A 25,310-nucleotide genomic window follows, 5' to 3' on the forward strand; every position below is an offset into this window, starting at 1 on the left:
GCTCGGAATTAAACCCAACATACAGTGAAAGCTCTTTAGCCTTGACTTTTCATTAAATAAATTATAAAACCGGATTATTTAATTTTGTCAGCATTTTTCTAACTAAAAATACAATTTTGTGCCTTTTTATTTAAGATTCTTAAAATCTTTGAATGTAATTCAATAGTATTAGTCGCCGTCATTACAAAAAGGTAAGTCATTAAGTAAGGTAAGGCAATATGATGTGGGATTTCGTCGAGATATGGCTTATTAAATAGTGTTCCCTTCCAAGAAAAAGTTATATATTTTCCGTATCCTGTCACGTTTTTAAAGGACAATATTATGGACAATTGGCTTGTCCTTCGGCATGTTAAAATATCAAGCGAACATAATAGACTACAAATCGACTTAAGCCTCACAGTGCAGAAGAGCAGTTGTAATTGATATTTCATATTTCTGCATAGGAAAAATGTGCACATTGAAGAAAACGCGTCACAAAACCTCTATAGGGGGACAGGTGTCGGCCAATGGTAAAGATGCAAACTCAGCCTATCAATCATGACGTACTTGGTACTATCCCGTGGGTATACCCCACCATCCCCTTCTAATATAAATTTGGATGACCATCTGAAGGCGATCCCTCTCCTCCCCCTCTCCATGCAGGTTTGGATGACGAGCCAATATCTGCATCTTTCAGTACCGGCTTTTCGAAGACCCACCCACAGCATACAATTGTTAGCTGACTGAGCGGCCTGTAGGAAGCAATTTATTTTCAAATTTTAACGGATTGCTTCTCTGTCGGTATTCTTTAAAATTTAAATTTTTGAAATGACGCGCCAAGGTTTGCTGTAAAAATAATTATTTTTTGAAGCATACTTTGAGGGTGCTATATTTTAAATCTAGTTTGGCGGCACCCAGCAGGCAAGTGACTGCTGTATGTTCGCCTGGTATTTCACTAGCTGGGTTGGCAGTTTTTGGTCGTTCATGACAGTTTTAAGTGGCTAAGAATAAGAACAGCTGAGGGCGAAAAATTGACGAGTTCGCAGATGAAATACCAGGCGAACATAATTCAGCAGCAAGCCGAAATACAGCAATTTACTTGCTTATTTATTAGCGCCATCTATCGTATGTCGAAGTAATATTTGCTGTGCCCATTGCGCGCCAATTTCAAATTTGAAAGCTACCGACAATGGAGCAAAACCGCTAAAATTTTAAAATAACGATCGTAAGATGACGTCATTCATTTATCAAGAGACTTTCCGTATTTTAGCTTGCTGCTGATTTCTGTTCGCCTGGTATTTCACCAGATGATTTGCCAGTTTTTAGCCGTTCATGGCGACTTTAAGTGATCTAGAATGTGCCGAGTCAGCAGATGAAACACCAGGCGAGCATAAATCAGCAGCAAGCGAAAACACAGCAAGTTACTTGCCTATTTAAAGAAAGAAAAGAAAGAATGCTAGAAAATATGTAACACATGCAGTGGCCGTTGCGCGCTAATTTCAAATATGACGCCATTCACTTAGTATATACTTGCTTTATTTCTGCTTGCTGTTCATTTATGTTCGCCTGGTATTGAACCAGCTGACTTGGCATTTTTAGATGTTCATGACGATTCAAGTAACCAAATGAGCAAGAACAGCTGAGGGCTACAATGTGCCAAAACAGCTGGCGAATTACCCGGCGAACATAAATCAGCAGGAAGCAGAAATACAGCATCATAAATAAAGCGTGTTTTTGAGAATAGACCCGTGGCACACCCTCAAAGTGTGCTTTACAAATTTATTTTTGCACAATTTCCAATTTTAGCTTTTTATTTTGAAAGCATACTTTCAGGCTGCGTCAATTTAAATCGACATTGCCAAAACGATCGATAGATGGCGCCACTCCACATGTACGGACCAAACCGTTTTGTTGCTTGCGACAAAATGTATAGATCTTTAACCTTTCAGATAAAATCAATTTAAATACAAATAAACTCGCACTTAATGTGCACTATTGGTGTTGTAAAGGTATTTATTATAGGGCTTTGACTGAAAATAAAATGCAATGAAAACGCCATGTTGCTCATTTTGCACAATGAAATTTATTAAGTCGCATTCGACTTGTATTTTTGTTTTATACATTTTTGCCACACACACAATTTTGCTTAAAAATTACATTTCACGTTTTAAACAATGCATTTGTTATTAAATTTTCGTTCTCTCTTCACATTTTATTTAAATTTTATGTATGCATAATATGCGCCATTCAGAATTTTTATCGGGGCAATTTACAGTACAGTACATACAATACTTGCAGTCGTTAGATTTATGCGTGTTAATGCTATTCAAAAAAAAAAGATAATACATATATATTTACGAGTATATATGTACATATATATGTATAATGTGTATTTAAGAATATAACATCTAATAAAAATTGTTTTTTTTTTTATTTTCTCCTTTTTTTTTTTGCATTTTTAGTTTGTTTTCTTTAATCAGTATTTTGTTTTTGTTTCTTTTATACTTGAAGTATGTTTTGCTCGTTTACAAAAAATTCTCTTTACAAAAAAACTGTATAGTTTTTATCATTAGACTTATCTAGTAGACAATTACGAGTACGATACTTGTAATCGATTCAATTATTGTAGTAAAATCGCTAAATCTCTGACAGTTCGTTACCGTCTTGGTTAGTTTTTCGTTCTTTTTTTTCGTTTGTTTTTGTATTTTCATTTAGATGTATTTACACAATTTCACTAATAGTCAAGTTTTAAAAAACTATAGAGGGCCAGGGGAGAAGAGTAACATAAATAACATAACATAGTGTATATTAATTCTAGAGCCGAAGCTTAGCTTTCATTTCAGTTTAAGTTGAACTTTATTGAAATTACATTTAGCTATGAATATTACAAAAAACAGTTTTGTTAACAAACATAAAATACAAATCCACAAAAGAAAAAGAAAAACACACTTCATCTGATTCTGTACTTTAACAAGTATGATAGTTTATGTATAGACACATACATATGTATGCACATTTATGTGTGTGTGTATATGTATATCGAAGTATAAAAAGCTTATCGATAGTTCGCAGTATGACTGTCAAAGTTTTCGACTTTATTATGTATGTACAATTATTTGTTGTCGTCAAAAAATGGTTGAAAATTCAAATTTAAATGTATAAACTGAAACTAAGTGTGAGTCAGAGTTGCCAGATACCCTGTAACTAGTAATTACAAATTTTCAAATTCAATTTGAAATTAGAAAAAAACAAAAGAATCGATTTAAACCGGCAGTTGGCATAAAGGAAGTTCTTTAAAATGCGGGATCACATCCTCTCAACTAGGTTACAGGGTATACATAATATGTATATTGAATATTGCCTGTCAATTTTCGGTGCACTTGAATGCACAATTGCTCAACCCAGGTAACCCTTAATATCAAACACAAAAAAAAAGAAATTAATGAAATAAAAGACTGGGAACGAAAATCAACTCGTACTACAATTAATGGCTAGTATAAAGCATGTGCGTAGTCGCAGCAATAATAACAATCATAGTAACAATAATAATAATAATAATAATAATGATGGCAATAATAATAAGTAAGAGAGAGAAAGAGAGTGTGTGAGTGAGAGCCAGCAACAAGGTGTAAAAAGCGTAATCAATTAAATTTAATTATCGCTTGTGCAGCTTTTCCCAGTTGAAAATTATGGTCTGAAAATAATTTAAAAACAATATAAAATAACATACATATAAATAATGAATGTAATTCAACAAAATGGCATTGAATTGAAATATAAAAATGAAATCAAATCAAATGAAATTAGACTAAAAGCACGCACACACCAACTATGTGTATGTGTATGTGTATGTGTATGTGTATATGTTTGTGTTTGTCTGTGTGTTATTCTTGGTAAAAACTTTTTGACCATTTTCAACATTTTCATATTTTTAATGAGTTTTGCGGTAAAACAAAAAAAAAAAAGAAAAGCGAGAGTAGAAAATTCATTTTATGGCTGGCATTTAAAGCACATCCAACTGTCCAAGTTCCCAAGACTTTTTTGAGCTAGGTATGGCGATCTCTCCCCCCTTCCATCCCCCCTCTTACATCTCATCATCGTATTTCGCCTTTTTCTTCGCCTCAGCTGAGAAGGGACTACAAATTGTCTATGTAAGTAAGTTGTAAGCATCTTCATCTTTTTATTCGTCTTTTTGTGGTCATTGACTTTGACTTCGGTTTCGCTTTTGGTTTCGGTTTCGGTTTCGGTTTCAACTTGTGGCTGTCACTTTTTAATCATCCTTTAATCTTGCTAATGATTTGTGCTTCAAATTGCAAGACTGCATGACCCAGCGCATGTTATGAGTAATGAGTGATTTTTCTCACTACCTTCACTTTACTTCACTTCATCCGCGCTAGTTCCTCCCCTCTCCAACGTGTCTGTTGTGTCATCCCCCTTACCTTTCCCTCTCTTATTGTTCATCATCATTGCTGCGCGCTGCTCATTCAATTCAATCAATCAAATTGCCTGGCGTTTTTAGCTTAGTACCGCACTCGTTTCCACAGCCACACATTCACATTCACATCCACAACCAGTTCCTCTTCCTCTTACCGTTGCCCCCTCTACACTATAGACATCAGTTATCCAGCTTTGTTCCAACATTCATTTCCTATGTTTTTTTTTTCTGTCTGTTTTTTTTTTTGGCGTTGGAGTTCTTTCAATTTAATCGTATGTTTGAAAAGGGACTCATAGTATTTTTTATTAAAGTCTTCGAAATGAAATATATATTGTTGACTATCGATAGTATCAGCGGGCGATTTAAGTGATTAATGTCTGCATAATATTAAAGAGTCATATGTTGAATTAAGAATTAAGCTCAGCTAGCTGAAATATTGATATTTATTAGGCAGGATAGTTGAAATATTAATGAACATAAAATTGTAATAACTACATCGTATGCAATCGATAGTAAATGAAATGGATTCCAATATCGATAGACGATAAAAATGCTCTCACCTAATCGCAACAAATTCGGATAGAATTGAAATATAAAGTTGTTATAACTACATCGCAAAGCTATCGATATCATGTCGATAGTAAATCAAATGAATATCGATAGACGATAAAAATTCTTGCATCTAATCGCAGCGAATTGAAATGAAAATATAATTGATCGATTGATAAAATCGATAGTGAATTATATGAATTCCAATATCGATATACGATAAAAAAGCAGTCTTCTTATGGCAACAAAATCGCAGCGAATTGAAATGTTGGAACGCCCACGCAGAACGATTTTTCCGCCCTGATTGACACAGATAGGTAAGAGAGAAAAGCCAGAAAGCCGCATCGAAAATCCAAAACGCAATACGGTGACCGTGCTAATTGTGAGCTGACAGCTTGTTGGTGTTTTTCTTTTCTTTTTGCAGAGTGAAAAGTGAAATCAAAACGCCAGCAAATGGAAAGACAATCTGACGGTGAAATGATATTTGAGTAACCAATGAATGAATTGCCAAAAAAAAGGGCTCCAAAATCTGAAACTCAAAGTCAAGTCCAAGATGAGTCAAGTAAAATAAAAAGAAAGTGATGAATGCAATACACAAACAGATAATCAAAGTAAAATGTGAGATTTAAGTGGTGGGGTGTAGTGTAAAAGGATGAAGTAAATGGAAAACAATTTAATTAAATGATTAAAACATCTCGCAGCGTAACGAATGCAGGGCGAAAATCACTTAAAAAACTATTTTCACGCAAATTGCTTTGCTGGACGTTGCACGGTTTGGTTGCACGTGCCACGCGATGATGGATGGACTGAACTGAACTGAACTGAGCTGAGCTGGATTGGACTCGACTTGGACTGAGTGAGCGGGCAAGCTGTCGGCACGTTTCGCATGCATGTAAATGAAGAAGTTACCCGCCACGATGCGATAGCCAAGTGAAGTAACTGCAAGAAGGGTGTCGAGAGAGTAGATGGGGGAGAAGAGACTGGAGAGGAGACAGGAGAGGAGATAGGGAAAGAGACAGGGGAAGGGGAGACAAGGGAAGAGCAGGTGTAGGAGTAGGAGGAAGAGAAGCTGTAGTAGTGAAAGGTAGCACTAGAATAGGAGAAAGAGCAGAAGCTGAGGAAGTGCTGGCGACGAGCAGGAATGCAAGGAGAGCAGGACAGGTGAAACAACATATGTGCGTATGCTTGTGAGACAGGACAGCATAGTAGTAGATAACAGATAACAGATAACAGATAGCAGACACGGTTCAGTTTCGTGGTCAACGCCAAAGAACGCGTTGCTGTCGCTTTCTGCTTGTTGTCGTCGTTGTCGTCTCTCGACGTTGCGCATACGCCATGTTGCGTCTGCTTAGTGTCTACCTTGCTGACTTCATGTGCGTTGTGTAAGCAAGTGTATTATGTTGTAATCAGAGCGTGTGTGTGTGTATAAAAGTGTAGTTGTAATGTGTGTGTGAGTGCTTTAGTCTTGGCTTTAGTCTTGACATTTCGCAGACAGCTGAGCAACAATTGCAATTTACAAATAATTGAAAAATGTTGTTGATGGTAAAAGTTAAAGTGCTAGTGCAAAATAAGGGAAGCCGTTACCTGGCCTTAAAGTCGCCGCATAAAAACGTGCAAAACAAAACGCATAAAAAACGAAAAAATGCATCTGCTCCGACTGCGACTGCGACACTTTGTTCCGGCCGGAAAGCTGGCGTTTTGCTATTCGTATTCGTTTGCCTGATTGCGCCACGCCGTCTTCATGTCCCTGTCCATGTCCATGTCTGTGTCTGTGTCTGTGTCTGTGTCCTTGTTCGTGTCCTGGCTCGTGCGCCTGTCTGCGTGAATGTCCGTGTCGTGTCAGCGGCGCCGTTGTGGCTGTGGTTAATATGCCAGCCATTGTGATGCTGTCGTCGTCGTCGTCGTCGTTGTTGCTGTTGTTGGTCAATGTTGCTGTTGTTGTTGTTGTTACTATTGCTGCTGCCGTTGCTGCTGCTGCTGCTGATGCTAGTGCTGCTGTTGATTGGCGGGCAATCCTTAAATGTCAATGGGACGTCATGATAATCACGTCTGGCGCTGAATTCCGTATGTCGATGAACACTTTGGATTCCTCGTTCTTCAGCTGCTTCCCACCACCACCGCCAGCATGCGGTCCAGCAGTGTTGCCTCCACCTCCCCCTCCGCCTCCGCCTGCTCCCGCCTTGCCCAAGGGCAGCATCGTTTGGCTTGGTGCTTTCTGGGCGTGCATCATGTGCGGCAATCGCGTTGCCACCGTCGGCGCTTGCTGCTGTTGCTGCTGCTGATGCTGATGCGCAGGATGTGCATGATGTGGCGTTCGTTGCTGCTGTTGTTGCTGCTGCTGCTGGTGCTGATGATGATGATGGCACATCTCCTGCGGCTTAACGGCGGATGCCACTATTAGACCATAATGCGAGCGATGACCACCGCCACCACCACCGCCACCGCCGCCTGCACCGCCAACACCGCTGTGCCGCTCCTCGAGCTCGAGGGATTCGTGTTGCGACGGCGCGTGTTGCATGTTGTGCATTTGGCTGCGACGCGTCAGCGTGTTGAGCAGCTGCGCAGATGCCGACGATGGCGGCGGCGGCGTTGTAGCTGGCAGCGTTGGCGATATCGCAATCATGCCCATGCCCATCCCAGCACCAGCTCCTCCTCCTCCTCCACCTCCACCTCCTCCTACTCCTCCTCCCATGCCCGGACCCAGGCCCTGATCATAGCCAAATGTGCTGAAGAAGCGTGGCGGTGGCGGTGGCATCACAGCCACGCCCATTCCGCTGCCGCCGCCCAACGATGACGAGCTGGACTTTTGTCTCATTAGCGTGGCAACGGCGCTGGGACTGTTGGCAAACAGCGATTCCCTGTTGGGTTCCAAAAGGTGAGCGCAGCGAGTGAAAAAGAGAGAGAGAGAGAGAGAGAGAAAAAGAGAAGTGTTTGTAACGTTTCAATATTTGTCTTTCATACTCGTTAAGTAAACCCTGCAGAGTCTGTGCTGGCTTTCGCTTTGCCTTCCCCCTTCCTTCTCCATTGCTGGCATATGGTCTAAAACATGCAAGTAGCCTGAGATCTGCGCTAAGCAAAAACTGTGACTGAATAAAGCTTCAACTGTGAACTGTGAACTGTGTCTGTTATGTGTTATCTACTAGTTACTGCTGTTGTTCCCATTGAAGTCATTGCTGTTCCCACTCATTTGTATGCTCGTTTGCTTAAGCTGTTCCTACTTATTATTACTTCATTGCAAGCTCGCTTTGTTGCTGTTCTCACTTCGATTTACTGCTATTTTTCCAACTCAACAAAATGCTTGCTTGCTGTAACTGTTCCCACTTCTCTCCATACTCGTTTGCTTCAGCTGTTCCTACTTCTACCTATACTAGCTTCTTCTGTTATTCTCGTTTAACTGCAAGCTCGTTAAGTTGCTGCTGTTCCCATTTAACTAGATGTTTACTGTTCCCAATCAATTCAATACTTGCTTAGCTGGTGCTGTTCCCAATCAATTGTATGCTTGATTGGCGGCCACTGTTCTTTATTTACTTTATGCTCGCTTGCTACTGCTGTTCCCACGTCTTTCTATCCTCGCTGCTGCTGCTGTTCTCATTTCACTACAAGTTCGTTTTGTTGCTGCTGTTCCTACTTAACTATATGTTTGTTTAGTTGAAGTTGTTTCCATTCAATTGCATATTTTTTTGGTTACTACTGTTCCTACATAGAAGAATGCCTGCTTGCAGCGACTGTTCCCAATTAAGTTCATGCTCGCTTGCTACTGCTGTTCTCATTCCACCTAATTGTGAGCCGTCTGAAGTTTGTTAATGTTCTTAGCGATAATTTGTATGTCCATATTTGAGTTACGGAATATAGTTATGAAATTGAGAATAACATCACTTTTTTATATTTTTGATTGTAAAATAACTAATGCTTAAAAAGGAAATTGTTTCAAAATTTATTTCTTTTTATACACTTAAATTATCCCCTAATTTATTACAGCTGATATTGTTTCCAATTGTTGTTAATTATAGGAAATTTGCTAGAATAGATCAACAACAATAATCTCTTTTTTCAATTGTGATGTACAAATTGCGCAAATGACGAAATTATAAATTTAATTCAGATACTGAAAAATCATGCATTGTCAACTACAACTTGCTTGTTTACTGCTGTTGTTCTCTTTATATATATAGGTTAAATTGTTGTTAACTGATTTGTTGCTGTTCCTTGTCTATTTTGATGCAGCTGTTCCCATTCAAGTATGCGCTTATTTACTGCTGTTCCCTACATGTTACAGCAGCTGTTCCCACTCAACTTGTTTACATCTGCTGTTCTACCTATGTAAAAAATTTGCGGTTGCCTATTTTAACTCTTCCTTTTAAAGTGTAAGCTGTGGCTTAGTTATATGATGTTGCACTGTTCCCACTGCTCTAAGTGTGCTCTATAACTGTTTCCAACGATCTGACTGTTTAATAGAACTGTTACAACTACAAATTATCTTCGCTAACTTGATCCTTAAACTAATTAAATATCATTTCAAACACACTTTTGTTGTAAAATTGATCAAAGAAATTCATATACTAGACTTTTGCATTATTCACACTTGATTATTCTTGGCTAACGCATTTCTGGCAACTGTTCACTGTGGCCTCATGACTTATAAAATATTTATGCGGATCCCGAATTCGAAGTCATCTCTATTGTGCATGCATTGCGTCATGTTTTGTGATTGTGCCGCTTGTGTAGACAGCTCTATGCTCCCATTCACGTGTCCCTCTTCCGTTCCCTTCCCTTCCCTCTAGCAGACACTCTGACTCAGAGCTCTGTTTGTGTGTGTGTGTGTGAGAAGACGCATGCAAATACAAATATTTGCATCGATTTGTATTGTACAAGCAGCAGGCACTGTTTCCGGGTTACGTACTCAACTCCTGCTCCATTCCAATTCTGTTTCCCATTCCTGTTTCCTTCCCCCCTCTACCCCCTCTAACCCCCTTTTCGAACTCTACATTAGAAATCCTGTTTTGACTCGTTGATGTTGCTGGGAACACATTGTGTCATTGTTTCTGCTGTTTGCTGAGCGTTGACTTTGCAATTTGTTCGCGTCTAGTTTATTGCACATATGCCATGGATAATGACGATGATGACCAAACCCCGGTTCGTATTCCTCCCCCCTTTCCCCTCCCCGCTCTTCTGTCCACACACTCACCTTGTTTGACAGCCCATATCACAGGCATTAACCGGCGCGGTCGCAATCGCCGCCTTTGTCATCATCTCGTGCGTTGCCGTCGTCGTCGACGAGGATTCACCATCATCACCACCGCCACCGCCACCGCCAACGCCACCGCACAGCGTCGTTTGGGTCATGTCGGGATGGCGACGCAGAATGCTGTGCTCCTTCTCCTTGAAGTCCGCCTTGCTCGACTGCGTCGATATGGGAACAGCCTCGCGATAATAACGATTCGACACATCATCAAGAATTTGTAACGAGGTCTGCGAATGCTTTTGTCTGCAAATTGTCAACGAATTAAATGCCGAGCATTAAGTTGTTGTGCATTAAGCAATTAATTATTTATATGCGAGAGTATTTCGCAAACATATAACCATTAAATTGTCGTGGTGGAGTAAGGGTAGGAAAGTGATGAAGACATAGTTATATCATACATAACAATGTTTATACTAGCTATAAGAAACATATATACTGTGAACATATATAATACTTCTCTCTTCAGTATTACTATCGAATTAAATCAAACTATACTGTGTTTAAAAGCTTCAAATTTCGAATTTTGTCTTTTATGTCTATTGTTAGATATACATTTGCAATCAAGATCAAATATACATTTGGAACACACAAAAAAAAAACACTAAAGTTTCCGGTATAAATCCAGGTATAAATTAAGGTATGTTAAGGTATATTTCTATCTTTTTTCAATTCGTCTTAAATAATGAATTTATATACTCGCTACCCTTAAGGTAGAAGGGTATTATAACTTTGTGCCTGTTCGTATTAACACCGAGATTTCAGAGGTAGGTTATAATTTTTTGTCAACAGCATTTGTTATGTTTGCAATGCAGATCAAGTTTGTTTCAAATTTTGCCACGCCCACTTCTGTCCCCGCAAATTGATAAAAAACGAAGAACTAGCGTAATTTTGAAGCTAGAGTCACGATTTTTGGTATATGATTTATGATCTCTGAAACCTTACTTGCGATCAGACAAAAATTGTTGAAGGTATTTAAGAAATACTTTTAATGGGCGAAAACGCCTTCTTACTACGGGTTTTAGTTGCTTTGACTGTATATTTGGTATATTTTGCAGTCTATGGTATATTTTGAATGTAGTACTTTATCAATATACCAACTGTAGCCTTCGGTACACTTTTGTAGTATATTAATTTGGTATATTTTAAAGCACACTCGAATGTAGCTTTCTTACGTATTTACTTTTGAATACACAATTCCACTATTTAAGGTGTAATTCTTGCATATTTACATTTTAATTCTGGGTGATGGTCTTTCTGGTGATTCACTCACTGATGCTCAATTCCGCAACTTATTCAGCAGTCGAATGAATTGTTATTTGAGCAGTTTAATCGAGAGTTTTGTGCTGTTAGTTTGGTCTGTATATGTATCAGTTAGTCTTTCAGTTGATAAGTCAGTCAATCAGGCAGGACTTACACAATTATATATATAGATATATTAATATGTTAATATGTTAATTAAGGCAATTACATTTAAACTGTATTCTATTCTTTTGTTATTTATGTATATTTTTATATATTTTTTTTATATTTATTGCTTATTAGGAAATAAGAAATGCTTTTCTTAAAGCAACTATATTTAGTATTAAGAATATTTATAATTATGATTATTTTTTAAAGCGACTATACTCATTATATAGAATATTTCTAATGATGTTTTCTAAGCATTGATTACAATATTGCAAATGCTGCACATTATAGGTTTAATAATGATTTCTAATCTAAGACTCGAATACTGCAATTTAATTTTTGAAGCGATTATTAAGTAAGAATATTTTTATTGATGTATACCAAACTATGATTTTAATAGTGTAGTTTATATTACATTTTGGTATATGTATGTTTAATAATGATTGCTTTATTTTGTACATTTTTATATATTATATTTGTTATAATGATTTCTAAACTATGATTCTACTTTAGCAATTTATGTTGTATGTATATTCTTTGTTTGTTTGTCAAAACTCATTTCTCTGATATGTAATACAATAATACCACAAGCTGTGGAAAAGTGTTGCACCAATTAAAGTTGCAACTGCAACAACAACTTGAGGTAAAGTTTAAGGGTTGACTTGCAAGTCAAGTGAGGTGGGAAGGGGTGGCAACCCTAATGCGATGGCTGGCGTTGCATAGCCGAATTTGATTTTGCCTTTCGTTGGCAATGAAGCGGACATAATGTGGCTTAATGAGTTTGCCTGATGGCAGGAGTGTAAGCGATGGAGGTGAAAAGTGGAAAGAGGAAAGGGGAAAGGGGAAAGGAGGCAGGGCAAAGGTGTGCACTTACCTTGATATGTTCTCACGCGAACGTGCCTTGGAGTTGCGTCCCATCTCGTCCAGTTTGCTCTCCTTGGACTCACGTATGTGCTCCTGCAATGACCGAAGAAGATGCCACGAGAAATGGCCACAGAAACGAAATAATGTGCATGAGAGACGAGAGTCAACGACGTTAACGTTATCAGTACATATAGTATATAGTACATATATGTGTATGTGTATGTATGTGTATAGTGTGTATATCCAATATGTGTGTGTGTAATAAGCATAATAATAAATATTTTCAATTAATTTTGGCGGGTCTGGCGAGATGGCGATTGGCTGCGAGTGGGGGTGGGGGTGGGGGGAAGAGCTGCGATCATGCAAATAAAGCCTTAATTTCAAGGGAGGGAAGGAATTTGGTGTGTGGTGTGTGTGTGTTGCATTGTGTGTGCAACGTGGCGTATGTGTAATATTAATACTCAACACTCTCTCTCACTCTCTCGCTCTCTTTCGCTCTCTCTCTCTCTGTCATTCTCTCTGTCTGTGTCGATTGTCAGCTGGATTACGGGGTAGCAATTAAGTGCCGCGCCACCTGATTCTTCATCAGTGCCAAGGACGAAGCCAGGACGAAGCAGTCGAAGTCATTAATACGCCGATTGTTGTTGCACCTCTCAGAAAAACAGAAAGAGGCAAACTCGAGCACTCGCTGGCTGTGTTGCACTTGAGCGTGCATAAAAGGAAGCGTAAATACGCAAATAAACTACATAATAATGAAGCAAGCAAGCGAAGGCGATGCAAGTGGACAGAGAAGGAAATCAGGGACTGGGAAGAGGACAGAGGACAGGAGAAAGAGGGCAGGTCAACTGCTGGTGGTTTGACCTTTCTCCCCGTGCTGGAATCTGAGCTTGTTTGTGGAGTCGACGTCGTCGTCGTCGTCGTCGTCGTTGGGAGTGCTTGCCAAGATTGCCGCATTGTGGCCCTTAGTCGACGGCACCTCAAATTGCATTCATAATAAAATACAAGCCAAACATTTGCTGCACATTTTCTTTTTTTTCTTTTTTCTTTACATTCATTTTTCTCTCTCTGTTTATTATGCATTTTATTATCGTTTGAAGCTGCCTGCGGTTTCGATAACTACAACTACAACTAAAGCTACAACTATAAGTATTACATTATATATGTGTGTAAAAAAAACGTTATATTATATATAGTCGGATATATAGTATAATGAATACGCTCTTAGTTAATATGTCTGCCAATAATGCTGAATCGCAGTCAACTTTATGTTCTTTGGTTTTACGCTTTACCAATTTATAAATTTTCTCTTTTGCTAGTCGCAATCGCTTAAAAGGTTTTTCTTCTTTCGCCATTCTCCCTCTCTCTCTCTCTTTTGAGCCTTGCAAACTTTGAACTTAAGCAAACGAAACATCAAATTGATTGTCTAGCTTTAACAGATTGTTTTTTTTTTTGTTTGCTAAAATGTAATTTGAAATATGTTTCTGTGTCTGCAAGGACATTCGAAATGACATTTAAAGTTAACTAGTTGGCAGCATATTTGTTGCATCTAATGTTTAAACACTTTTAGTTTTACTTTATGAATTGTGACAAATTGTTATGCATATACATATGTGTGTTTCACTTTCATTCAAGGCGACAAAAGTCTCTTAGTTTCTTTTGCGTTTTGTTGTTGTCGCTTCAAATGAAAATGTAAATAAAACTTGAGGATTAAAATGCGATTAATGCAAATTTATTTGCTGCATTGAATTCCTTGAGTATTTCAATTATTTAAACCATAAATTTATTGCTGTTATTGCTGGCAAAGGAATGCAAACTCGACACCTGATGCTGTGCAAAATGTTTAGCATTCTTGAAATTTAAAATAGCTTAAAGCAAATACTTTTGATATCAACTGAAGTCCAAATACTCGTAGTTTGGCAAGTGGCAAACAATTAAATTTGCAGCTCGATATGAATATGCATAAATTCTTAATATGTTTAATTACTGTTCAATAAATTTTGTTAAATATTTCGGTATTTTAAGCTGAATTTCAATTATAACTAACTACTTATAAATACATCAATTTCGCTGATTTGAAAATATGTTTTTTCTTAGCTTTAGATTCAAATCGCGCTGGTCAATTTGTTGGGTTCGTCTGCTTTGCGTTCAATAGTGTTTTTTGTTTTGCAGTGGGGCGCACACTGCGTATGCTTAACGGATTCACATAATTGTGTCGCATTCGGGAAAATGAGTGAATGATAAATGACGACAGGTAGAAGAGAAGGAGGACGAGGACGAGGAAGCGATGCCAGAGATTTGCAGCAATAACAAGCAGCAGTTTTAATGAGGCATCAACTCGAATTACGCGAGGCGTGTACAAAGCTCGCTTGCGGACAGTGCGAGGGGGAGGAGGGTGGGAGAGGGTGGAGAGAGGCAGGAAACAAATGGAAATGGGCTCAAAAGCCCAATGTGGTCAAATGGTTGTCTGTCTGAGCTGTGTGTGTCTGATCTTTTGTGCAACGTTTTGGACTTTTTAATGAGGCCACGCCCACATTCAACAAACGCATGAGAAATGTCATGAAAGGGGAGTGAAAGGGGAGTGAAGTAGAGAGAAGGCGGGGGGATATCGTTTCGCATTAGATGATTTTATTGAAAAATTTCAGCGCCTTTCTAGCCTTCGGCATCGACTTGACCGTCAGCTGTGGCTGCTGGTGGCGAGGTGGCGGCGGTGGCGGTGGCGGTGGCAATGGCGGTGTTAGGTCCGGCAATATGGCGTCCACATCCGATGTTGTCGACGATGCTGCTGCCGATGAGCAGCCATCAATGCCTGTGGGCGTGCTGCATTGCAATGAGCTGCTGCAGTTCGAGTTGGAGTTGCTGTTCCCATTGTTGTTGTTGTTATTGTGGTTGTTGTTGCTGGCCAGTGGCAGACAATGGCCAGTGACTAGCACAAATTCATCATCCTCAGCGATGGTGGCGCTGTCGCTGTCACAGCTAAATCCAATGCCATCGTCGTACTCCTCCTCTTCCTCTGCTTCCTCTTCCTCAGCTTCCTCCTCAGCCTGTTCCTCCTCTTCGTCTAGCTCTTCCTCTTCTTCTGGCTGCTCCACATCTTGCCGCAGTTGCAGTTGCAGCTGCAGTTGCTGCTCCTCAGCCGATGGTTGCTGCTGTTGCTGTTGCTGATAGGGACAGAGATTGTCGAGAGCATTGCTGCTAACGCAATCGTAATCGTAGTCACAATCGTAATCGCAATCGTAATCATCGCCCAATGGCAACACCTGCTGCTGCATCTCAAAGCTGTTGCTGTTGCTCTCGCTGTGCAACTGCATTTGACTGTTGTTGTTGCTGCTATCGATGCTGCTGCGCTGGCTGCAGCTGTTGCTGCTGTTGCTGTTCGTATGCGTATGCGTATGGCTGCTGCCGTTGCCGTTGCTGTTGTTGTTGTTGGCGAGAGCATGCTGCTGCTGTTGTTGCTCCTTGTGTCGAGTGTAGGTGAAATCGCACAAGAAATCATTCTGTAATCCCACGAATATGGCGCTCTTTGGAGCGTCCAAGACAAACGAATCAATGTGATAGACGCTATCACGTAGCGCTGGCACATCCTGTGGATAGAACATATAGAAAGAACAGAAGAACAGACAGAGAGAGAGAGAGAGAGGAAGAGAAAGAAAGAAAGAGAGAGACAGTGTGTAGAGAGAATGGTGTGCGAGAGAGACGACACAGAGAATGTGTGTGTGTGTGTTTTGTGTGAGAGAATTTGTGTGGTGATGTGATGTGAAAACAGACAACCAAAAAGATAGAGACAGACAGAGACAGAGAGAGAGAAAAAGAGAGAGAGAGAGAGAGAGAGACAATACACAACACAATCACAATGACAGAGACAGACAGAGAGAGAGAGACAAACTTGGTCTATGGCCAACAGTGCGTATGCGTATTTTTCAGACTGCCAAAAGGAAGTGAGCGGGAATTGAGCTGCTTTTGTGTGTTGGCAAAGAATCATGCATGACACGACTGGCAACCAGTTGCAACTACACACACACACACACACACACAGTTGGAGAACTGATGCTGGTCACTGAAATTACAAACCATAACAAAACTAACAATCCAAGCAGGGCAAGCGGTCATGTCTTGCAACCGTCAAAAGCCAAACATACACACACACACATACACGTAGAGGACTCTTCTAATGTGCAAGGCAAACATACACAGAGGACGCTCGTAATGTGAAGCCAAACTACAAAAGTTTCACATCAAAATCGAGTAACAAAATAATATTGCAGTAAAAAACGAAATAAATAGTTACAATAATAAAAAGAAATTGTCATAATGCGACACACTAAAAGGGAGAAAGAGATCGAGAGCGAGAGACCATAACAATAAAAAAAAAGTTGAGATAGACCGCAAGATGACAAGCGAAACGAGGCAAAACCATCAATAATAATTGAGAGAAGAAATCCAACATGGAAAATAAATATGTAAAATGCAACAATAAAACTCGTTCGCTTCTATTAATATTTATAATATAATATTGACTAAAAGGCAGCTTGAGCAAACGCAGCAGAGAAATGGCAAAGGCTTTGTGTGCATACACTGAACAAAATAACAAGAACATTGGTCTTCAAAATTGAGTTATAAAAATAAGCACAAATGCTTAAAACTTAGAACCTTAGCCTAAACATTTCAAATTCCCCAAATTAGAATAAAAATACTAAATTTAGGTTATAAAATTCTGTAATCCATCGAAATTTCTATAAAGTTTTTGTATCTAGCTGAATAAGCTAATTTAATAATAAAATAGCTCAATTTAAAAAAGTTGTAAAAAAAAACAACAAAAATCAATAAAAAAATATAATGTAATATTTTTTGGATCTTATTTTTGGTTTTTAAACTATAAGATTTTTTCCTTATATTAATAAGAACTTAGGGACTTAAATCACATGTTCTTGAAATCAAGATGTGTTTTCTTTCTTTTTTTTCATCTTTCGTTCTTTCTTCTTTATTTATTGATATTTTCTCTTTCTGACTTTCTTCTTTCTTTCTTCTTTATTAATTCTTATATCATATTTTCTTTATTTCTTGCTTTTTCCACTTTCTTTCTTTATTTTTTTTCGGTGTAAGTTAAATTTCATCTGTATTGATTCACTTGGCAACTGCAACTCTTGCATGTGCTTCGTTTTACTCTTTGGCTGGTGGCAGGCATTCAAAAGGCATTTATAACTCAATAAGGGGCCAAGGTAATCTTCTTACTGCAGCCCAGCAGAGAGTTTACTTTCTGACTTGCGGCTAATCCAATTTTCAATTAAAATCGCTTTAAAAAAATGGGGCAATAAGAAATCAAATCAAATAACACAAGTAATAAGAATAGGTAATAAAATAAAAGTGTTTAAACGCAATTTGACTTTAAAATGTTTGTAAGAAAATTATAAATAAATTGATTACATTCTGAGAAATGAAAAAACCTGTAAGAAGTTATTTTTTTAACTTAACTTATTTTAAATAATAGCTCGTTATAAAGTGATGTTCTGTTTTTCCGCACAACTCCATTAAATAAACGTTCGCCAAAATTTTTTCATGACGGCATTTCGTTGCGAAGTTCCCAGCACAAAATAAATAAAATGAAAAACAAAAACAACCTGTTTTTTTCGCACTGATATTGATGAAGCGATCACATGAAAAAATATGATAAATTTTAAAACAATGAAAAGAAAGCGTGTGAGACACTTTCTCGTGAAGAGAAACTGCATTAATTAAAACTGTGGAATCGCAGGAATGAAATTTAATGTCAATAAAAATTTGCAATAAAATTTGCTTGGGATATTGTCGCCATAGAAATAGGCAAAGAATGTGAGTTCATCTGTTTTTTTTTCAATAAATTAATTTATTTAATAGGGTTGTGTAGCCATGAATATTTCGTTTTTTTTCTGAAATTTGTGCAATTTGGGAAATACCATATACTTGTATATAACTGTTTCGCATGTCATTTATTTCGTTAATTTGGGAACAGCACTTAAAAACGAACAAATTAATAAATAAAATAAAATAATACAACAAAACATACTAAATATCGATAATGAATACAAAACTCTTCGCTCAATATAAATACTTGAATTTGCTTAAATCTTAAATAAAATAATTGTGTAAATACGCACTAAATGCTTAAATCAAACTGTCATATTTGTCCATAAATAAATGATTGTAAATATAACGAATTCAATTGAAATTTCAACAAAATTGAACAAAACCATTTTTATTTTTTTGCTTATTTGCTTCAATTTTCTCAATTTACATTCGGTTTTGCTAAGTTTTTTTTTGTTTTATTGCTTTCAAATTCTGCCGAAAGGCATCAAAATTATTTTGTTGTAATTGTGCAGCAAAATGTTCACAAATAATACTTTTGCTGCCCTTCTGCTGCATTTATTGTTTGTCATTTGTTTTTGTTATTCGTTTTTGTTTTTGATTTGCTTATTTGTACAACATTTTCAAGATTTTCCAGCAAAATTGCAGAGAGCACAGGTGGCAGCTGTAATTGAAGCCATTTGTTGTACAGTTTCGTCTGTCCAACTTGGATCTATTTATTATTTTGTTTCCTGCTGTGAGTTTACTTTATTCTAATATTTGTCTCTTTATTGAGCAGTGTGCAAGTTTTTATTTGCTTTTTTTGGTCTTTTAAAATAAAGCACATATTTGAATTTTGAGGTGTATTTTTTTGCTCGAACTTCATTTCATTGTTATTTAAATTATTATAGTTACTAAATAGTACATAAAGATTAACTCATCATGAAAAGTCTTACAATAAATTTAATAAATATAATAAACAGATCACAAAGAAAATAATGAAATGGGTTTAAATGAGTTGGCATTTAAAATAAAGAAAACCATTAACTTCTGAATTATATTCGCTTCGATTTCATTCCATTGTTATTTAAATTATTATAATATATTTAAAATTTAGAAAAGTTGATTACTAATAACATATAAAATAATGAATGAGATTCCTTTTAAATTAAAAAATACATTTAAGTGTGTGAATAAAGGTAATCTCATTATAAGAGTTCTTAACACAAATTTAATTTAAATATAACGAACAAATTAAAGAGTAAATAAAAATAATGTGTTCAAATGAGTTAATTTTACAATTAAGCAAAAATTTGAATTATATTTTATTTTAAATATATTCCTTAGGATTTCAATTCATTGTTATTTAAATTACTGCAATTATTGACAAGTGACAATAAAGATTAAAGAACAATAAAATAAAGATAAACGCGCTTAAAATAAATAATTAATGAATTTAAGATTAAATAATAAACTGTATTTAAATGAGTTGTCGTTTAAAATAAAACTTGGGATGTAGCTTTACTTTTAGAAATATAAATTTCTTAGGACTTCAATTCGTTGTCACTTAAATTATTTAAAGTGTAATAAATAAAATAAACAAATTAAGGATAATGTGAGAAAAATTACTCAAATGAGTTGCTCTAAAGTAATTTGAATGAATGCATAGAAGAGGGCAAAGATTTATTTAGCATGCGATCAAGCTGCAATTTTCGCATGAATCAATCAATTCACTCTTCACAATTGCCGGAGTTGTTCTTGTTGAAATTTTCATATTTGTTTTGGGGGTGCATAAATTATTTGAGTTGAATTAATTGAAATGCAATTAATTGGATTTTTGGTTTTTGGCTTTGATTTCGCTAAGCTTAATTCCAATTATTGTCAATGCTGCCGCAACGTTAATTGAGCCAGCAGCAAATGCAAATACTTTTAGGTGCCTAACACGTACACAAACACACACACACACACAGTTGTAATTTATTTTTTATGCACATTTTAATTGGCCACAAAATTGCTGCGCAAAATTCATAAATATTTCGCACGTCTGGGGAATTTTTTGTTTAAGAGACTTTCACGCATTGCGTTTGATATTTAAATTTAATAACATCAATTTGGTTTGTATTTTTTTGCATTCTACCACAATTGAGTTAGAAATTGCGCACTTCATGCACAATTCACATACCCTACAGTGCTAGCCAAAATTAATTGGACATGTAGTTGTGAAACTCTGATTAATAAATACAAATAATAAAATAAATTTTCGAAATCGAGAGTGTCGCGTAGTCGAGCAGTGTTTAAAAAGGCGACTTCATTAAATTACACAAATAGAGCAACTGTAAATTTATTTGTAAATCGTGGCAAGTGCCTCGCAGTCGAGCATACTTTTGATTTTTTATGTTGTTTTTTTGGTTGTTGGTTTCACAGTTCATCAGATGCTTTTTGGCACACATATTTCACCATTTTTGCGATAATGATTTATGTTTGCATTTGACTCTTAACAATTTTGGCTCTTCTTGATGACTTTATTAAATCGTTTTCTCTGCGTTTCCTTTTTTTTATATACTTTATTTTATTATTTGTGTTTGTGTATGTGTGTGTGTTGGTTGAAATATATTTTATGAGGATGTAAAAGTTTTGGGATCATCGCATCACTGATTTTGCTTTGCATGCAAAAGTTTGGCGTTTGTTTAATTGGAATTTTTGGCACAGGTACGAATGCGAAGGCTGCTCAGAAGAGGAGGGGGGCAAAACGGAGACAGGGGAAGTCTTTTTTGTGATGGTCTGTAGGTGCTTTGGCTTTGTGTTGCGGCAAAGGCTTGGGGGCATTTGAAAATTAACTTGGCATCAACTTTCTGCTCCTGTTAATCGCCAAGCCAATTGAAGGCAACGAGAGCAACTCGTATTCGTATGTGCCACATTCAAGTGGCATGCAACCTATTGTGGCAACAGCAAGAGTAGCTTAATTGGATTACACAAATTTCGATATTTTATTATACTAATATTTTCTATTGCAATTCTTTGATTTACTCAAATTGAATTCACTTAGTCTGATATTCAGATTGAGGTCTTTAAATTGCATCAATCAAAGAGGGGAGCACACGCTGTGAGTACTTATGAATGAGTGAGTGCTACTCATCATTGTTCACTTTTTCCCCCTGCTGGCAACAAAGTGTTGTCATAGTGCCAACCGAATGCGGGTAATAAAATCAACACAAATATCAACGGAGAGCGTGAAAGAGAGAAAGCATCAAGGAGTCTTTTTCCATTGTGAACACTCGTTTATGTATGAATACGAATATGAATACTGCGAGTGTATTGTTATTCGAGTGCGCAATTGATGACAGATGGCTGTACTTGATTGATATACTCGTAATATTAATCTCTTCAATCACAATAAGAATTGCCTTACTCGATACGTAAAATGATTTTCTGATTAATAAGCTAATATATGCATATTATGGGGAGTATCGATATATGATATAACATATGTATTATACGTTATATATTTTGTAGAAAAATAAATAAAAAAGAATAATACTGATTGATTGTGATTAACCAGAGATTTAGTGTACAGATTGAATACTTTTAAATACTTTCAACAAATCAGTTACAGTAATTAGAAGTTAAAAACATATATTTTGAATACTTTTATGGATGGATTGATTGATGTATGATTGATTAGTCAGCAGCAAATATCTGCAGAGAAATCTTCTTTATCATTTTAAACAACAAATTAATATTGAAATCTCGCTAATATTGAAAGATTGATGGTGATTGATCAGAGAGCTATTGAGCACAAACTATTAAATAGCTGTCTAAATTCACTTATTGTAATTAAAAGTTAGATCTACAAACTATTGCATAAAAAGTTCTTAAACAGTTTAAAGCGCATCAGCAATAACGCTTTATCGATCAATAAAAATGCAGTTGACTAAGCATGATGCACGATTGATCAATCAATCCAGAGGTAAGCAGGCAAAGCTTTTGCAAAGCCTATCAAAGTGCTAACATAATTTTAAGGCCGTCGGGCAAAATCGTTTGGAAAGAGCAAAAATGTATCAACTGATTGACGAACTGTCTGAATGTTGTTGAATGATTGACAGCCAAGCTGTTTGGTTGCAAGGGTGGGCAACATCATAAAATGTCAATACCTTAGGAGAAGGAGAGCAAGGAGAAGGAGAAGGAGGTGAATAAATGGCAAATGGTAAGAGCATCGCATCGACACCCACGTGTTAAGTTAAAGTGCAAGCATTTCAATTCGCATTAAGCTAAAGCTTTTCTCGACTTATTTTTTTCCCCTCTGTTTCAGCTGCTGTTGTTTTTCCTGTTCTTTTGCTCACAATTCGCTTTTCACTTTGTTCAGCTTGTGAATCGTCGCCGAGTGGCATCCTCCACCGAGCATTGGAGCGATGAGGCAAAAGCCTGAAGCCTGAAGCCTCTAGCTCCATCTCCTGTCTCTCGAATGCCGCTTGGTTGCCTCCTGCTGCTGCTTGTATGTATTATTTTATGGCCGTGGCGCTGTTTCTTTGCGAATTGCATTTCAGCTTGATTTATTTCATTTCATTTCATTTTGCTCGGGCGAATGCAATGCAGCACAGCAGATGATGGAGACAGGAGCAGGAGGCAGAAGGCAGGAGGTATGAGGCAGGAGAATGGGAAATTGATGTGAGCAAAGAAATACGGTTAGCTACATAAGTTGGTTATTACTTGCTGCTTAAGCCAATGTCCATGAACGGACCACGCCCCATACGCCTCCACACTCGCAATGTCTGTGTGCGAATTCAGTTTCTAATAAAATATTGCACTCCCAAATGCATGACAAGCCATGAGAGTAGGAGAGAGAGAGGTTAGCGTGTCTTGTATGCCTTGTATGTTAGCAGCCGCTTCTCAGATACACTTCTCCCCAGTGGGAACGAAACCGAAAGCTCCCCAATTGAGCAAACAGCTCTCAACGCGGATGAGCTGCTTGCTGCTTTTCTTTGGCGGAAATGGCAGTTTTTCCATTACGCTGCCATGCGTCATGACAGTGCTCGGCTGGGCTTCAAGTGTCCAGTGGCTGCCTCGCCCACTTCCTATCTCTCTCGTCAAGTATTACTTAATTTATATGAAATATGAAATGCTGCTTGGCTACAACGACAACAATTGAGAGAGGAGCTAGAGCTAGAGCGAGAGCGAGAGCAAGCGCTATCAAATTAAGCTAAAATGCATTTGTCAGATGGCGGCGCAGTGACAACAAAATTGCTAAAATAATAAAACTATCAAACTATCTCCTCCTTCCCGTTTTTAGCTGGCTTTTGTGGCACGCATATGTGTCGCGTTTTACTCCTAAGCTGTTTATCTCGCAGGCGGCCGCCAAGACACGAAATGCCACCACAATGAGATGCTGCCAGACTAGAGACAGAGTAAAGAGCAGAGTGCGGCGGGAACTGAGTTGCTCCCCATTGCTTCTTGCCTCTTGCCGTTGCTGTTGCCGTTGCCGTTAACGTTATCGTTGGCCACATCAGCAGCTTCTGCTGGCTGCCGTTGCAAGCAGCCAACACTAAAATATCACTCAAGGCTAAATTGCTTGCGTGTCTCTCTGTCTGTGTCTGTGTCTGTGTGCATTGGTAGTTCAAATATGCATTGCGGTTGTTACCAAATTGGATGCAGTTATGGCCAGGCCAATAGAGCACACTTCACACAGGAAGAGATAGATAGAGAGAGAGACAGAGGTGCGTTTCATGCTCAGCGTAAAAGCATTAGCTTCTTCTACTATGGTAAGCTATTTTTAGTTAAAAAGTATTATCTTCTAGTAAGCTATCTCCTAATCCATGTTCAGAAAGATTCTAATTTATACTTTTGCAATCAAAGTGATCAAAACTATTCTGCATTAAATTTGGAAAGATTTTTACTGTTCTTTTTTAAATGTTCAATAAACGATATTCTAAAATCATTTGATAAAATGTGAAGTATTCAACCTCAAAATTTTGAAGATTTCATAAACTTGCACTTCAAATTTGATCTACAATTTATTAGCATTTCGATTAGTTAAGAAGCTTAATGAAGTCTACTATAAATGTATTTAATAAAACTAAAACGATTTTCATGTTTGTGATAAAGAGTTGACTACGCTTTAGAACATTGAATATTTAAAATGGTAACTTAACTATGTGATAAATTCATTTATTGAAAGCTTATTAGACTAAAAATGTTGCTGAGCACAACATTTTCAAAATATTTCAATGACTCATGAGCTAACGTTTTATTGGCAATTTAATAACTCATAGAATGTTGAATTCAATTTAATTTAATCATTTGTAGATTTCACAAGTTATTTTAAGTAATTATTTGTGAGGATTTTTAAAATCTTAAGCTGAAGTTTAGAAGGCAATTGGCACATGGAATATTTTCATAGTTAAATGAACAAAGTCGTAATATTTTTGAACGAATTTCAACATTTCTCAAGGTAACTTATGTGGATTGCAATTTTTGAAACTTACGAACTGCTTTTCGAATATGTAATGTGCACTAGACTGTTGAATGGTATTCAATTGATTTCTGGAGGTATAAAATCCATTCCACCATCAACAGTAATCCTTTAAGTAGTAGTTCTCTTTGCATAAAGGAAACAAATCTTGGCCAAAATGAAATGGAGAGTCGTCAGTCAGGGCGTGGCGTCTGGAGTGGAAAAGAATTGGTCAGGAAGAGCAGAGCAGTTAACACGTTTGCAATGTCAACTGTGGAATGTGGCAGGCACTTCGCATGTCTGCTCAACCTTTTTGTGGCTCGCCACAAAAATAGAAAACTTGAAAATAAGGAAAACTAGAAAAATATCCGCCTGCCTGCCAAAGTTGCAAAGATCTGCACTGTGTTTCATTTTTTTGGCAGTCGCTTGGAGCGACTCTCGCTGCCAAAATTGCGTGGCATGTGGCAAGTATGTGTAGCAAGCACACACACACACATACACACCCGTACGTATATTGCTACTATATATTTTTTATCTGCAAGTACATGCTCAAATCTAGATGCTAAAGACAT

The 25,310-nt window shown here is 37.3% G+C and overlaps 1 protein-coding gene across 5 annotated transcripts in view; it reads right to left on the bottom strand.

Moving 5' to 3' along the window:
* Positions 1-3,289: 3,289 nt before the first annotated feature.
* The window catches only part of LOC117578092 (neuropilin and tolloid-like protein 2), a 62,339-nt gene continuing 40,318 nt past the window's right edge, over positions 3,290-25,310 (bottom strand). The window contains exons 9-13 of one of the 5 annotated variants that reach the window (XM_052008668.1): positions 12,487-12,569; positions 10,149-10,448; positions 7,644-7,821; positions 6,548-7,520; positions 3,290-3,673 (exon numbers count right to left, since the gene is read on the bottom strand). In XM_052008668.1, coding sequence (XP_051864628.1) covers positions 6,987-7,520; positions 7,644-7,821; positions 10,149-10,448; positions 12,487-12,569 — 1,095 coding nt within the window. In that variant the 3' untranslated portion in view covers positions 3,290-3,673; positions 6,548-6,986. Of the gene's footprint in view, positions 3,674-4,832; positions 5,903-6,547; positions 7,521-7,643; positions 7,822-10,148; positions 10,449-12,486; positions 12,570-15,070; positions 16,058-25,310 lie in introns of those variants that run through there. The other 4 variants (XM_052008665.1, XM_052008667.1, XM_052008666.1 and 1 more) reach the window with 4 other exon arrangements.

This window comes from Drosophila albomicans, chromosome X (assembly GCF_009650485.2).
Source record: "Drosophila albomicans strain 15112-1751.03 chromosome X, ASM965048v2, whole genome shotgun sequence".
Taxonomy (NCBI): domain Eukaryota; kingdom Metazoa; phylum Arthropoda; class Insecta; order Diptera; family Drosophilidae; genus Drosophila; species Drosophila albomicans.